The sequence below is a fragment of the Pecten maximus genome, chromosome 16 (genome assembly GCF_902652985.1).
Source record: "Pecten maximus chromosome 16, xPecMax1.1, whole genome shotgun sequence".
In the NCBI taxonomy this organism is placed as follows: Eukaryota; Metazoa; Mollusca; class Bivalvia; order Pectinida; family Pectinidae; genus Pecten; species Pecten maximus.
In genome coordinates, this window is record NC_047030.1 from 591,274 (window position 1) to 607,266 (window position 15,993).

The 15,993-nt window shown below is 34.9% G+C and overlaps 1 protein-coding gene across 1 annotated transcript in view; it reads right to left on the minus strand.

Moving 5' to 3' along the window:
• Positions 1 to 5,939: 5,939 nt before the first annotated feature.
• The window catches only part of LOC117344595 (probable cation-transporting ATPase 13A3), a 78,242-nt gene continuing 68,188 nt past the window's right edge, over positions 5,940 to 15,993 (minus strand). The window contains exons 27-31 of the mRNA XM_033907398.1: positions 15,767 to 15,917; positions 13,543 to 13,688; positions 11,750 to 11,838; positions 11,254 to 11,337; positions 5,940 to 10,522 (exon numbers count right to left, since the gene is read on the minus strand). Coding sequence (XP_033763289.1) covers positions 10,184 to 10,522; positions 11,254 to 11,337; positions 11,750 to 11,838; positions 13,543 to 13,688; positions 15,767 to 15,917 — 809 coding nt within the window. The 3' untranslated portion in view covers positions 5,940 to 10,183. The remainder of the gene's footprint in view (positions 10,523 to 11,253; positions 11,338 to 11,749; positions 11,839 to 13,542; positions 13,689 to 15,766; positions 15,918 to 15,993) is intronic.

Below are 15,993 nucleotides of genomic sequence, written 5' to 3' on the forward strand. Positions count from 1 at the left end.
CCTCTACATAGAACTATTTTCTATATGTCAAGGCTCATGATAAAACCTTGTCCAGATAGAGTATGAATGGATAAAAAAGATCATACGATAAAAAGGTTTGTTGTTCCAAACTCTGCAAAGTATTACAATATTATTTTGTTTTTGTGGGTTTTTTGTTTTTGTTTTTGCACAATATCGTGGAATGATATTTTTTCCACTTTTGAAAATAACCATCAATTTTCTGTGTGTCTTCGTTTCTGCGACCGCGTGAAGTGGCCTTCAAGTGCCAGCTATGCAAAGGGTGAATCTCGTGATTAAAAACGCTCACCGTGACAGCCAATCAAGAAAAGGTTGAATAACACCCGCTAATTGTGGTAGAAACATGGTTCTAGGATACACTTCAGTTATAATATCCATTTTACGCCGCCACTACGTTTTTAGCCTGCCTTCTGAAGAAATATGGAGCATCGATGTGGACAAGATTTTTGTGCTATTCGTTCAAATATTCTCTGAAACGTAAGGGGCTAATTCCGCAGATCCCTGCCGATATAATTACGAATTGGTTGTGTTTATGAAGGACAGCATCTGCTTGAATGGCACCCTACTCCAATATAAACAGTATACTTATATAGTATATTAGTATGTTTCTGATACTGCCGAAGATTATACATCTATATCTATATATGATGCGTTGTAGTACCCGTTTCCGGTCTTAACACAACGGTAGAGAGATAGAGATTATTGCACGAAAGCTCGTTTGAAAGCCTCCAATGTCGGGGCACATTCTACCTTATTCTCCAAGTGGTTCCAGTCAACGATCAACGGCTATACGCATGAAGAAGGAATTCCTATATTGTCCACAGTTGAGTGCAGACACTGCGAAAGGCTTTGAATTTTTATGACACTTTTTTTCAACAATATTCGATGTGATGTAATTATCGAAATACTTAGCTTTGATGGTTCTGTTTGGTCGTTGTTTTTTAGGTGTTCATCAGGAGGTATAGATGGCAGTATTCTCTCTACCACTTTATTCATGAAGGTGACTGTTGTGCCCGCCTGGTTTGAAGTGATAGTAGCTTCAGATCGTCCAGCATCCGTATGACACGTCCCTCCTTCCCGCTCTTATAGTCGTTGGTAATAAATCTGGCTGTCAGTCTCTACATTCTTTCAATTTTGTCTATTTATTTTTTGGTGTATGGGTCCCAAATTATGGCGCCGTACTCAAGAATGGATCGTACTTGGGATATGTATGCTGTTGTCTTGCAGGACAATGGGTAGTATTTCAAGTTTCGTTTAGGAAAGCCTAACCCTTAACACTTTTCTGTAATAATTAAGATGTAGGTGTTTCAATTAAGGTCATCAGATTGTCAGTCCAAGATATGGGTTATTTTTCACTTTTTTGAAAATGTGACCATTTAAAGTGTAGAACTTGCATGTCTTTTTTTAATGTTCACAATGTAACATTTTTTCTCGTTGAGTTTCATTCCCAATTGTCTGTCCAATGTTCTAGATTATGTCGGTCCTCTTGTAGCTGTTGGTGGCCGTTATATTGGTTTATTTCTCAGTAAAGGAGCCAGTCATCTTCAAAGAGTCGCACTTTGGATTTAACAGTCTGGAATATCACTGATGATACAGAGGAATAAAAATGATCCTACTACTGTTCCTTGGGAACTCCAGAATCTATTGAGACCTCTCGTAAGAATTCTCCTTCAACTCTGTGTCAGGAAGTCGAGAGCCACTAGATTTCCATTGATGCCGTATTGGTTCGGCTTGATGTAGGAGATTTTGGTGGGGAACAGTGTCGAATACCTTTGAGAAGTCGAGGATGACTAGGTCGAATTGGTTGTTTCCATTGAAAGATTTCAAGAGATCGTCCATTATGACTGCTAGCTGTGAATCCATGATTTAATAATGTTAATATATATATTGTTCTGCTCTAGGTGGTCTAATATGTGTTTACATATGATGTGCTTTAGCAGCTTGCGCGGTACTGATGTTAATGATACCGGTCAGCAGTTTTCTGTTGCATGGCGGTCCCCTTTTTAAAAGACGGAATATATGTTTGCACTCAGCCAGTCAAATGGTAATAAGCCGGTGTTTAAAGATGGTTGAAATATCGGTGATAGACCTGGTGAAATTTGTTCGGTGCATTCTTTCATCACTCTTTTCGGGATGTTATTTGGTCCTGCCGCTTTGGATGGATTCACTTTACGTAGAAGCTTTGTTAGACCCTCTGTTTTGATTGTTATATTTCCGATTTGGGATTTTGCGGTTTTGGTTGCTGGTGGCATATTTTGGGATTGGTCGTTTTTAATGAGCACTGATTTGAACTTGTTCAATAGAATGTCTGCTTTGCCTTTATTGTCAGTTGGTAATGCTTCTTAGTGTTTGTTGGCGAGACTCCTATGTTGTCTTGTTTCTTTATATAATTTCTAGATGACTTGTTGTTATTGCTCTCCAGGCCTTCTAGGATAATTTGGTTAATTCTATTCTGCTTTTCTTAGTTGTCGTTTGTATTCTTTCTGAACGTATCTGTAATGGTCCCACTTGTTAGTTTTCCTTGCTTTAGTATATAACCGTTTTGGTGGTGTGGTTGATTCATGTATTGTTATTTTCCCCACAAATGGCTTTTTATGTTATAAGCTTATTGATGTTGTCTAAACAAGTTTTGAAAATAGATCATGGATTTTCTGTGATATATCTTCCAAAGTCTTTTAAGTTGATCTAGTCCACTTTCCCATACAGAAACTCTTGCATGGCTTTTGATGCTGATCATGCGGTTTTGTGTCCGAGTCAGTGACGATCATTGCATGGTCCCGGGATAATTGATGACGATTTGATAAAAGTTGGATTGGTAGTGAAGATAAAGCCCAGGAGGTTGTTTTCCTTAGTTGGCTCCTCGTGTACTTGGGTTTGATATTTGGGCAGCTGAAGTCCTGACAGCAATACATCGTTGATTTTAGAATTGGATATCTAATTTAGGGATTTCTCAAGATCCTTTATGTCGTGTTTATTTTCTATATGGCATATAGAAGGATCTAATTAGTAGATCTTCGTTCTTTTTCAGTTTACCATTTAGCCCACACTATTTCACATTCAGTTATAAATTCCTGTGATTTCCACGATCTCCACGCTGTTATGTACTAGTATGAAAACTCCCCCTGTTGTAGTCCTCTCATTTCTACAGACTGTGAAATCCTCTGGAAATACTGCACTCGATTTAGTTGTGTTTGGTTAAGGATCTAGTCCATGTTTTATTCCTGTAAGTCAAGACTCCGTTTCAACATATTACATATGGCTTGGTGTATTCTACTGCAGCTGTAAATTCCGTTTTTTTATCCTTAATATTCCTGGAATTTAGTGACAGAACTCTGTGGGTTTGTTTTGCTGGTGATTCAAACACCCGTGAGTTTTCGGATTTGTTGATAAAGTTGATGATATCGACTCTGCTCGCTGGTTCGTTTTCTGGGCTGCCTGTCCAGAGAGGGTTGAAGTTTGTAGTTGTGTCTGAACATTGTGCTATATTCTCCGAAATTTGGGGGTCGCAGTGGCCGAGTTGTTAAGGTGTCCCGACACTTTATCTCTAGCCCTCCACCTCTGGGTTGCCAGTTCGAAACCGACGCGAGACAATTGTCTGGTACTGACCGTAGACCGGTGGTTTTTCTTTGGGTACTCCGGCTTTCCTCCGCCTCTAAAACCATGCACGTCCTTAAATGACCCTGGCTGTTAATGGGACGTTAAACAAAATAAACCAAACCAGGCTTTCCTCCGCCTCTAAAACCATGCACGTCCTTAAATGACCCTGGCTGTTAATGGGACGTTAAACAAAATAAACCAAACCAAACGTCCGAAATTGGATCGTAAAAGTTCGTGGTTTCTAACTCGAATGTGTGGAACGTGAAGGAGCTTCCATTTATGTTGTCACATAGTCACACTGTCGAGAAGTTCGTGCTTAAAAGCTTGATGTTTGGTATTCTAAAAAAAAAACACAGGAAAGATAGTAATATTGGGCAATAGTTATGTGGTTTTTGGGGGACCCTTTTGAAACAAATTGTTATGTCAGCTGAATTAAATGGAACTAATGGTTAAATATCGCCCTTTTTTCCATAGGGCATTTGCTTTCGGGCAAGCGTTCAAATACTTGAAATTAGACCATTGACAAAATTATTCCACTTTTTGCGAAACATTAAAGATTGTAAGCTTCAAATTCTCACCGATAAGCATGCAGTAAAAGTTTTGATCGGAGATAGTCGAGTAATCACGTGACTTCAGTGTTCTATCTATAATTGTATAAACGAAACATATTTTTGAAATGAAAAGATAAAAAATTTTTGTCCAATTATCAAGGAAATCACCCAAGTTAAAGTAATGAATTCAAACTACTGGATATACCTTACATTGGTTTTTTTTCAGTGATTATTTTAATAAAACGCTTCTCGTCAACTCATTATTATAGTACCGATATTAACTACGTAGCGATTTCTAACATACAACAATTTGTTAAACAAGTTATAACTTACATTAATCACGCTTGAAATTGGTCCTAAATAGCGTGCGAGTGTTGGAGGAAATCGGATGAAACCAAAAAGTCTTCATGCCCGATGGGGGAATCGAATCGTGGCCCCCCAGGTGAAAGACAAATTGTTAACCCTTACCATCAAACCATCCTATTTCCCATGTAATATTCAAGGTAAACTAGAACTGTCGCCAGGATGGCTGACTAATACCCCCGCAATCTGCAGGAGTCAATGGTGAATTGGAACTGTTAATTAGAGGCTTACTAAGATAACCCAGTAATATAGTGACCAGTTGCCATAGCAACCATAATTTTGAAAAAAAATAAAGTGGCATGCACATCTACATATGGTCCTCTATATTTGTGTGAAGTTTCATTGAAATCGGCCCTTCGGTTTAGGAGTTGTCCAGACAAACTTAAAGTTATGGTTCTTATCAGAAAACCTGTTTATAGTGACCAGTTGCCACAGCAACCATAATTTTGAAAAAAAAGAAAGTGGCATGCACATCTACACATGGTCCTCTATATTTGTTTGAAGTTTCATTGAAATTGGCCATTTCATTTAGGAGGAGTTGTCCGGACAAACTTAAAGTTATGGTTTTTATCAGAAAACCTGTTTATAGTGACCAGTTGCCATAGCAACCATAATTTTGAAGAAAAAAAAAGTGGCATGCACATCTACACTGGTCCTCTATATTTGTGTGAAGTTTCATTGAAATCGGCCCTTCGGTTTAGGAGGAGTTGTCCGGACAAACTTAAAGTTATGGTTCTTATCAGAAAACCTGTTTATAGTGACCAGTTGCTATAGCAACCATAATTTTGAAAAAAAAGAAAGTGGCATGCACATCTACACATGGTCCTCTATATTTGTGTGAAGTTTCATTGAAATCGGCCCTTCGGTTTAGGAGGAGTTGTCCGGACAAACTTAAAGTCAGTTGATATTCAGCTGTAGAATATTCTAAGTGTTATGATTGCTGCCTTGTTTTGATTCTGCACATTCTAAAATATTTACATTTACTCCGCATTTCCCCATTGACACAATGCTAAGAGGCAGTTGCCACCAAACGCCTATAACACCCAGTGCCTCAGGCTATAACACCCAGTGGGTCATGTGACATTAAAAAGGCGGGATTTTTTGTGTGTTGGTTTAGTTTTTTTCAAAGTTGACAAAAATGGTAAGACAATGTAAATATAAGTATTGAACAGTGGTTTTAATGTTGTTATAGTCGATATGGCAGCAAGATGTATGGTGGGCAAATGGCATTGGAGCCCGTTAGGGTTTCCATGCTACATTTGCCAACCATACATCTTGCTGCCATATCGACTATAACAACATTAAAACAACTGTTCATTGCTTAAATAAGCCAACAAACTTTAGATTTGCAGTCATATTTTGAAGTATATTTCAACGTATGATAATAAACAGAAATAAATAATGAGACAGTTATCATTAAAATGTTTATTTCATTTAAAAAATAATTTCTGTAAAAAAATATAAAAGATATGTTCATATTTTATGATCATGTTGCTTAGTAACGAATTATGTAGCTAGAGAAATATAGTAATAGGTGTACCGTATAGTATATATATATATAATGTATATATAAAAAATAAAGTTTGACACAATTTTCTAGCAGGTTTCATCCTTTACTATGCTCCTTAGTAATATAAGGTAGATTTTTATATAGAGAGAAACAAAATTAACATAAATATCTGCAAATCAAAAACAAAAACATCCCAACAGGGAACAAAATTTTCCATAATTATTTCAAAGCATTCAGTCATTATAAACTCTAGTAGTATACAACCAAACCTGTATATAGTGACCATTTAGTTATAATAAAACTGGTAGTATACATCAAACCTGTCTATAGTGACCATTTAGTTATAATAAAACTCTGGTAGCATACATCACACCTGTCTATAATGACCATTTAGTTATAATAAAACTCTGGTAGCATACATCAAACCTGTTTATAACGACCATTTAGTCATAATTAAATTCTGCTATACATCAAACCTGTCTATAATGACCATTTAGTTATAATTAAATTCTGCTATACATCAAACCTGTCTATAATGACCATTTAGTTATAATAAAATTCTGGTAAATACATCAAACCTGTCTATATTATGCAGTGGCATTTAAGGCAGGGTTGAATGTATATAGACTTAAGGTAATATAAAAACATAAAATTATATACCGGTAGATTTAAAAACAAATTTTAAAAGCCATTAATTCCACAATCCCAGGAAAATAAAATATATATTCTGAGAAACAACAGTAAGATATGGTGAATACATACAATATTATTATAGTACAAAAAAAGATATAATAATAATGTGTTTTTTATCTACCAGAGTTACTTCCCTTTTGTTTCACTAAGATTGACGGCCTATGGGGACTGAGAATGTTCTGTCCCTATCTCAGACACCTACATCCACGGGTTCCAAACCTTAAACATGGCGAGGAACAGAGAACTATATAATAACCTATTATTGGGATATATAGAGATTTGTTATTTTCATGTTCTAAACTTCTTTCCTAAGACTATTCAACTTTATTTAAACAATCTATCTATAGATATACATGTATGTATTAGGTCTCTGATGGGAAGATTGAAGCATCAAGCGACAATTAATTTCGGATTACTGATAATCTATATAACTTGGTTCTCATGGGTATCGAAATTGGATAATATTGAAAGAGAAACACTCTTTTCTTCCTTAGGAAATGACATACAAATATGTACCATTTCATGAAAACAAATACTCTTTTATAAATTAATACTTGTTTTAAATAATTTCTGGTTCAGGATGGAATGTCTACAGATCACTAAATATTGACTCTGTAGTTGTACAATAGTTCTTGGTTTCCCTGGTGTTGTTTGTAATTGTTCACATCTCGTCCTTTGGAAACTACACTGTACTCTCTGCCCTTACAGAGTATACATAGGGATTACCTCCCTTACTCAGCATTTTGAATTACAAACCATACCAACAGTGGCAGTTTTTAAAAGTTAAATGTAATTCAAATTACGTAAATTACTATATGTGAAAACTAATCTTCAACAGAATCAATGATTCCAGAATGTCCAGTATATTATTAACTCCAAATAAGTATAGGTATAGGCAGAGAGTAAAACAGTAAATCATCAATGATGACAATAACATAATAATTGTTTATCAGGATCTAATGATTATATATATACATTGTATATAGATATTTCTACACAATTGAAAAAAAAATATTGAAACATATTCAGCACCTTTATATACCTGTCATGGGTCAAAACCTGAAAACTTGAGACCCAGTTTTACGGATAAAACATATCAGATTAGTGAAAATCACTTTCAAATATTTGCAGTTTAATCTAAAATGCACTGGAGATTTCCAAATTTACTGAATTTGAGGCTCCAGTTCAAAGAACACCAGCCAAATATTTGGATTCTAGGAAGAAATCAAGTTCTTTAACAAATTTGACCCCTGTAACCTTGAATATGGGTCAAGGTTATTTCTTTACTGGAAATGAAGCACCTTTAATTTATATATATATAAAAAAACTTGTATTTCAATTCAAATGACATTACGTAATTACTATACATTAAAACTATTTTCAACGGGAAAAAATGATTGCAGAATTCCTAGTTTAAACTCTGAAGAATATGTAGAGGAAACGAGTAAATATAACAATAACAAGATTGTTGTATATCAGGCTCTAATGATACATATATATATAATGATACATATTTCTAAACAATTGAAATAACATTGAAACATAATGAGCAGCATTATATACTTCATATATAATAAAGAAAGAAGGCAGTACCATAAAAGTATTGGTATATAGGACCCACACAGACAATACCTGAACTTCAATTCTCATCATCCTTTACATCAGAAACTAGGCGTAGTGCACACATTGCCCAATAGATGTGAGACTACGGTCAAATAACAGCAGGACAGACTACAAGAACAGAGCCGATTAGCTAGGGTAATGAAAACGTGAATATCCAGAATGGGCCCTAAAACGGGTACAAAAACAGCCTCAAAATAAAGGGAAAACAAAAAAGACCAGCTAAGGACAACAAAAAAAAACTAAAGATCAAAATGTGATCCCTTATACCAAAGGTACATCCCAAACCCTCCAGAGGATATACCCCAACCATGATATACCGGGGACATGACATAACTACAGCCAGGAAGCCACACAAGACACTCTAAAGCATCCTAGTACATCCAAAGGATAAAACACACAATAAAAATGACGCAGAATGCATCTACAAAATCAGATGCAAAACTGTGAATCTTCATATGTTGGGAGAGACACGAATACGTTTTGATGAACACCTGAAAGATGCAGAATTCCAGACAGGCAAGAAGTTTACCTGATCAGAAACAAAGAAGTTGGTGACCCAGATCAATAAATCGGCTGTTACACTTCCGCTACACAGAAAAAACAATGTGGGAAAAATTCAAAGTAGTGGACAGGGAGAGCAATCTTTTGGAGCAGCAGATAAAAGAAGCCATCTGAATAGACCTCAGTGGGCCATTACTAAAATGAGATGAGGGGGCACAGAGACCCGCACACATATATGACCAGATATTGGGCAAAGAGAAGCAGAATTTAGTCATTTCGGTCCAATTACATTACAACAGCACAGTTTTGTACACTGCATCATAGCTGATATCAACTTGATCTTAAAATTTCGAAGACATCTCCTAAAATGTTTTAAATCTTTGTGTACACAAGCTGTCCTGATTGTTTGTCTGATGTAGGTGACAGTGTACATATTGTACTAGTCGTGGAAATGTCATTATGATATATGTAGTTTCATCTGTTTGGGAGAATTTATAATCTAAAATGGTGATATATGTAGTTTGGGAGAATTCATAATCTAAAATGGTGATATATGTAGTTTGGGAGAATTTATAATCTAAAATGGTGATATACGTAGTTTGGGAGAATTTATAATCTAAAATGGTGATATACGTAGTTTGGGAGAATTTATAATCTAAAATGGTGATATACGTAGTTTGGGAGAATTTATAATCTAAAATGGTGATATAAGTAGTTTGGGAGAATTTATAATCTAAAATGGTGATATATGTAGTTTGGGAGAATTTAAAATCTAAAATGGTGATATACGTAGTTTGGGAGAATTTAAAATCTAAAATGGTGATATATGTAGTTTGGGAGAATTTATAATCTAAAATGGTGATATACGTAGTTTGGGAGAATTTAAAATCTAAAATGGTGATATACGTAGTTTGGGAGAATTTAAAATCTAAAATGGTGATATACGTAGTTTGGGAGAATTTAAAATCTAAAATGGTGATATATGTAGTTTGGGAGAATTTATAATCTAAAATGGTGATATATGTAGTAGAGACTCCTAAAATCTTATCTGTTGATGTGTAGTTTGAAAGTATTATAATCTAAAATGGTGATATATGTAGTTTGGGAGAATTTATAATCTAAAATGGTGATATATATGTAGTTTGGGAGAATTTATAATCTAAAACGGTGATATATGTAGTAGAGACTCCTAAAATCTTATCTGTAGTTGTGTAGTTTGAAAGTCTTATAATCTAAAAATGGTGATATGTGTAGATTAGGAGACTTTAACTATATAAAATGCACAAAAATAAATTTCTAAAGTAAGTGGAATTCTTAAGTTAGTCCTTCATAGAGCTGTTACCGAGTCTTCCTCAGCTACAAATCCCTCATTGATGACTGCTTGTTTACCATCCTCACCGACGGTGATGTCCACCTCGGAGTTCTCCCCGTCGTTCAGCAGACTACCCGATAAGCTGACCTGGTCACTTTCCTTTGTTGTGTTGATGGCACTGTCCATGCGGCCGAACACCTGTGCCAGACTTGTTGATTGGCTGAGTGGAGGCCAATTAGGAGTGTCCTTGATCTCGTCCTCGAGGATGTGATATTTGTAGGTGGAGCCTCTACAGCACTTTTCAGCCGATTCCTGAAGCTTCCAGGTCACAAAGTAACTGTCTATTACAAACATCTGTAAATGTAACCATACACATTATGTCACCTGGAAAGTTATTTAATAGACAGAAACATCTGTAAATATCATTAGATATGAAATTTCCGAAAATGACAAATAATTTACAGCGGACAGTTGCTGGATCTCCCTATATTACACACTGTGTAATTTGCACAGTCTGTTTGCATATGCACAATGTGTTTTTTGTTTATTGCGCATTCCCAAAATTGCATTAAGTCTTACAAAAAGATATTAAAGGTTGTATACATGTAGAAAATTGTTAGTTATTCTTGAAATGCTACATAATTACAATGATTTTGTCAGCCACAAATGCAAAAATATTTCAACAACTAGAAAATGTCTGTAAGACATAAATACCCCAGCTGCCACCTGACACCCCAAAACAGTTTGGTGAGGATCGCATCAGATCCTGAGATTAGCTAGCTACATACATTACATTTGGACGGGACGGGTAACACTGTATGCCCCCCTCCAGCCATTTCATAGCGGGGGCATCAAAAATCAAATACAATAAGTATTCAAAGCAAAATAGAAAATACTTGAAAAGGTTGTTTTTTTTTAATTTTGAAGGAGCTCAGTACCAACTTCAACAGCGATTGACTGGGATTCTGTACAATGTATATTTCATCAATTCTATTTTGTAACCTTTAAATGGAAACCTTAATACACCAAAGTATTCTAACAAATGTGTCATTTCCCAATAAAATAGCCCCAGTGTCTTGACCTACCTCCAACAGAATTGCCAATATAAAATTTGCTGCTGCAATCCCGATGTAGATCAGTCTGTAGGGTATATTTGGTGCGGATTTTAACTGAAGTAAAAAAATCAAAATTTCAATCAAAATAATAAATAGTGGAAATGACATGAATAGCTATTTTGTATTTTTAAAAGTTTTTACAAAAGTACAAAGAACTTTGGTGTGTTGTCATATGTAATCAGTCTTTCTCATGATAATGATTTCTTATTTTTTAGAGTACATGTATCAGACTTAAAATTATAGGAATTTGGTGTTTAGATTATGGTCCCATGAAAACCAGTGTTATTTTGAGGTAGTGTCATCTTATAGTAGCTGGTGGCTACCACACTAATTTGTACAAAAAAACTTACAAAAGCATCAACTATAAAAAGAAAAATATCTTAACATTTGTTTGTTTATCGAAGTGTATATATATGTATTAATTTATACAGCACCAATACTATCAGTCTCTAGTAGTGACACTGACCTCCAGGAATTCTGCCAGTCCGTCAGTGGGATAGATATTAACCCATAGAGTGATTCCTATACATAGGGCTAAGTTGAACATGAACCAATCTGAAAATAAACAAAATAATCAAGACATTTAGTTGGTAGTTAGTATACATAGTTTTACAGTAAGGTGCCCCCTCCTGTATACTTACAGTAGGTAAATATAGTTTTACAGTAAGGTGCCCCCTCCTGTATACTTACAGTAGGTAAATATAGTTTTACAGTAAGGTGCCCCCTCCTGTATACTTACAGTAGGTAACATAGTTTTACAGTAAGGTGCCCCCTCCTGTATACTTACAGTAGGTAAACATAGTTTTACAGTAAGGTGCCCCCTCCTGTATACTTACAGTAGGTAAACATAGTTTTACAGTAAGGTGCCCCCTCCTGTATACTTACAGTAGGTAAACATAGTTTTACAGTAAGGTGCCCCCTCCTGTATACTTACAGTAGGTAAATATAGTTTACAGTAAGGTGCCCCCTCCTGTATACTTACAGTAGGTAAACATAGTTTTACAGTAAGGTGCCCCCTCCTGTATACTTACAGTAGGTAAATATAGTTTTACAGTAAGGTGCCCCCTCCTGTATACTTACAGTAGGTAAATATAGTTTTACAGTAAGGTGCCCCCTCCTGTATACTTACAGTAGGTAAATATAGTTTTACAGTAAGGTGCCCCCTCCTGTATACTTACAGTAGGTAAATATAGTTTTACAGTAAGGTGCCCCCTCCTGTATACTTACAGTAGGTAAACATAGTTTTACAGTAAGGTGCCCCCTCCTGTATACTTACAGTAGGTAAACATAGTTTTACAGTAAGGTGCCCCCTCCTGTATACTTACAGTAGGTAAACATAGTTTTACAGTAAGGTGCCCCCTCCTGTATACTTACAGTAGGTAAACATAGTTTACAGTAAGGTGCCCCCTCCTGTATACTTACAGTAGGTAAACATAGTTTTACAGTAAGGTGCCCCCCTCCTGTATACTTACAGTAGGTAAACATAGTTTTACAGTAAGGTGCCCCCTCCTGTATACTTACAGTAGGTAAACATAGTTTTACAGTAAGGTGCCCCCCTCCTGTATACTTACAGTAGGTAAACATAGTTTTACAGTAAGGTGCCCCCTCCTGTATACTTACAGTAGGTAAACATAGTTTACAGTAAGGTGCCCCCCTCCTGTATACTTACAGTAGGTAAACATAGTTTACAGTAAGGTGCCCCCTCCTGTATACTTACAGTAGGTAAACATAGTTTTACAGTAAGGTGCCCCCTCCTGTATACTTACAGTAGGTAAATATAGTTTTACAGTAAGGTGCCCCCTCCTGTATACTTACAGTAGGTAAACATAGTTTTACAGTAAGGTGCCCCCTCCTGTATACTTACAGTAGGTAAACATAGTTTTACAGTAAGGTGCCCCCTCCTGTATACTTACAGTAGGTAAATATAGTTTACAGTAAGGTGCCCCCTCCTGTATACTTACAGTAGGTAAACATAGTTTTACAGTAAGGTGCCCCCTCCTGTATACTTACAGTAGGTAAACATAGTTTTACAGTAAGGTGCCCCCCTCCTGTATACTTACAGTAGGTAAACATAGTTTTACAGTAAGGTGCCCCCCTCCTGTATACTTACAGTAGGTAAACATAGTTTTACAGTAAGGTGCCCCCTCCTGTATACTTACAGTAGGTAAACATAGTTTTACAGTAAGGTGCCCCCCTCCTGTATACTTACAGTAGGTAAACATAGTTTTACAGTAAGGTGCCCCCCTCCTGTATACTTACAGTTGGTAAATATTGTTTTTCTGTAAGGCGCCCCCTTTGAGAAGATGACACCAAGCATGATGTATTGGTAACTGGAGATTATATACACGGCCATATTCTCATAGCTGGTGTAATCATAGTCTTCATTTTCAACGTATTCTACAAACCTAAACAGAGAGAATAAGATATGAAATAGACCTGCTAAATAACAGACGATAGGAGTCCATCTAATTTATATTACAGTTCTCGATATTAATAAGAACTAAAGTAAATCTATTTCTTGTTTCATCAACTTAATATACTATACTCAATGTACTGTAAAGATCTGTACTCTATTCAGATTGATGTTTTCAATAATAATTAATTCAAACCCAAATCCAGTCCATTTAAAAGGCCTTTTTCAATTTTTGAAGAAACTTTTCATACCGAAGATGTTTTACTTTAATGATTTTCCCAATGGCTGATTCATCACAGATTCGGATTTTCTTGAACTTCATTTTTACTAGTTTGAGACACAAAATACAATTACCATTTGGACTTCTACCTTTGAATTTAAGGACCCATTTAGATTTTAAACTTGACAACATTTCCCCAAATTCATGTCTGTGTGTTATTACAAACTTCCACTGAGAAAATTAGTTACACCCAAAAAAGTTAGGAATCTTAAAATAAATAATTAAGTAAAATTTAAAATTTTGAAATTTGTATAAAACCTAGTTTGTCTAAATGAAGTTTTACTGTATTACAATAAAACTTTTGTTTTTCAAAGCAGAAAATTATAAATTCAAGGCCACATAGCAAAATTTTATAAATTTAAGGCCACAGAGCAAAATCTTTTAAATTCAAAGCCACATAGCAAAGGTTTATCATTCAAGTGCACAAATTAGCAAAATTTTATCAATTCTAAACCATGAATTAGCAAAATTTTATAAATTCTAAACCATGAATTAGCAAAATTGTTCAAATTCAAGGCCACAGAGCAAAATTTAATAAATTCAAGGCCACATAGCAAAATTTTATAATCTAAGACCACAAAGCAAAATTTTATAAATTTAAGGCCACAGAGCAAAATCTTTTAAATTCAAAGCCACATAGCAAAGGTTTATCATTCAAGTGCACAAATAAGCAAAATTTTATCAATTCTAAACCATGAATTAGCAAAATTTTATAAATTCTAAACCATGAATTAGCAAAATTGTTCAAATTCAAGGCCACAGAGCAAAATTTAATAAATTCAAGGCCACATAGCAAAATTTTATAATCTAAGGCCACAAAGCAAAATTTTATAAATTGAAGGCCGTAAAATTTTATAATCTAAGGCCACTTACCAAAGTTTTATAAATTCAAGCCCTTGAATTAGCAAAATTTTATAAATATAAGGCCACAAAGCAAAATTTTAAAAATTCAAGGCCACATTGCAAAATTTTATAAATATAAGGCTACAAAGCAAAATTTTATAAATTGAAGGCCGTAAAATTTTATAATCTAAGGCCACTTACCAAAGTTTTATAAATTCAAGCCCTTGAATTAGCAAAATTTTATAAATATAAGGCCACAAAGCAAAATTTTAAAAATTCAAGGCCACATTGCAAAATTTTATAATCTAAGGCCACAAAGCAAAATTTTATAAATTGAAGGCCGTAAAATTTTATAATCTAAGGCCACTTACCAAAGTTTTATAAATTCAAGCCCTTGAATTAGCAAAATTTTATAAATATAAGGCCACAAAGCAAAATTTTAAAAATTCAAGGCCACATTGCAAAATTTTATAAATATAAGGCCACAAAGCAAAATTTTATAAATTGAAGGCCGTAAAATTTTATAATCTAAGGCCACTTACCAAAGTTTTATAAATTCAAGCCCTTGAATTAGCAAAATTTTATAAATATAAGGCCACGAAGCAAAATTTTAAAAATTCAAGGCCACATTGCAAAATTTTATAATCTAAGGCCACAAAGCAAAATTTTATAAATTGAAGGCCGTAAAATTTTATAATCTAAGGCCACTTACCAAAATTTTATAAATTCAAGCCCTTGAATTAGCAAAATTTTATAAATATAAGGCCACAAAGCAAAATTTTAAAAATTCAAGGCCACATAGCAAAATTTTATAATTTAAGGCCACATAGCAAAATTGATGGACTTCAGTCTTTTTATATATATGCACCCCAGCTCTAACTACTTGTGTGACATCTGCCTGCATGTAAATACCTATTCCCTTAAACACACATCATACTATCACCTACCATGATTGTTGCATTACTATTAAAAAGCAGAGGACCTGGAAACAGGTAATAAGGATGGTATGAAGGACGAGAGAGAGGACTGGAGCGATCCCGAACAGGTTGATGAGTGGAGGCTTCGGGGAAAGCTTGTGGTAAGCATCCGTACGACCAACTGCAGGAACAAATAATTCAAGTTAATTATCATAACTTTTTGTAATTTTCTCTATAAAGATATGTTTGTTATACAG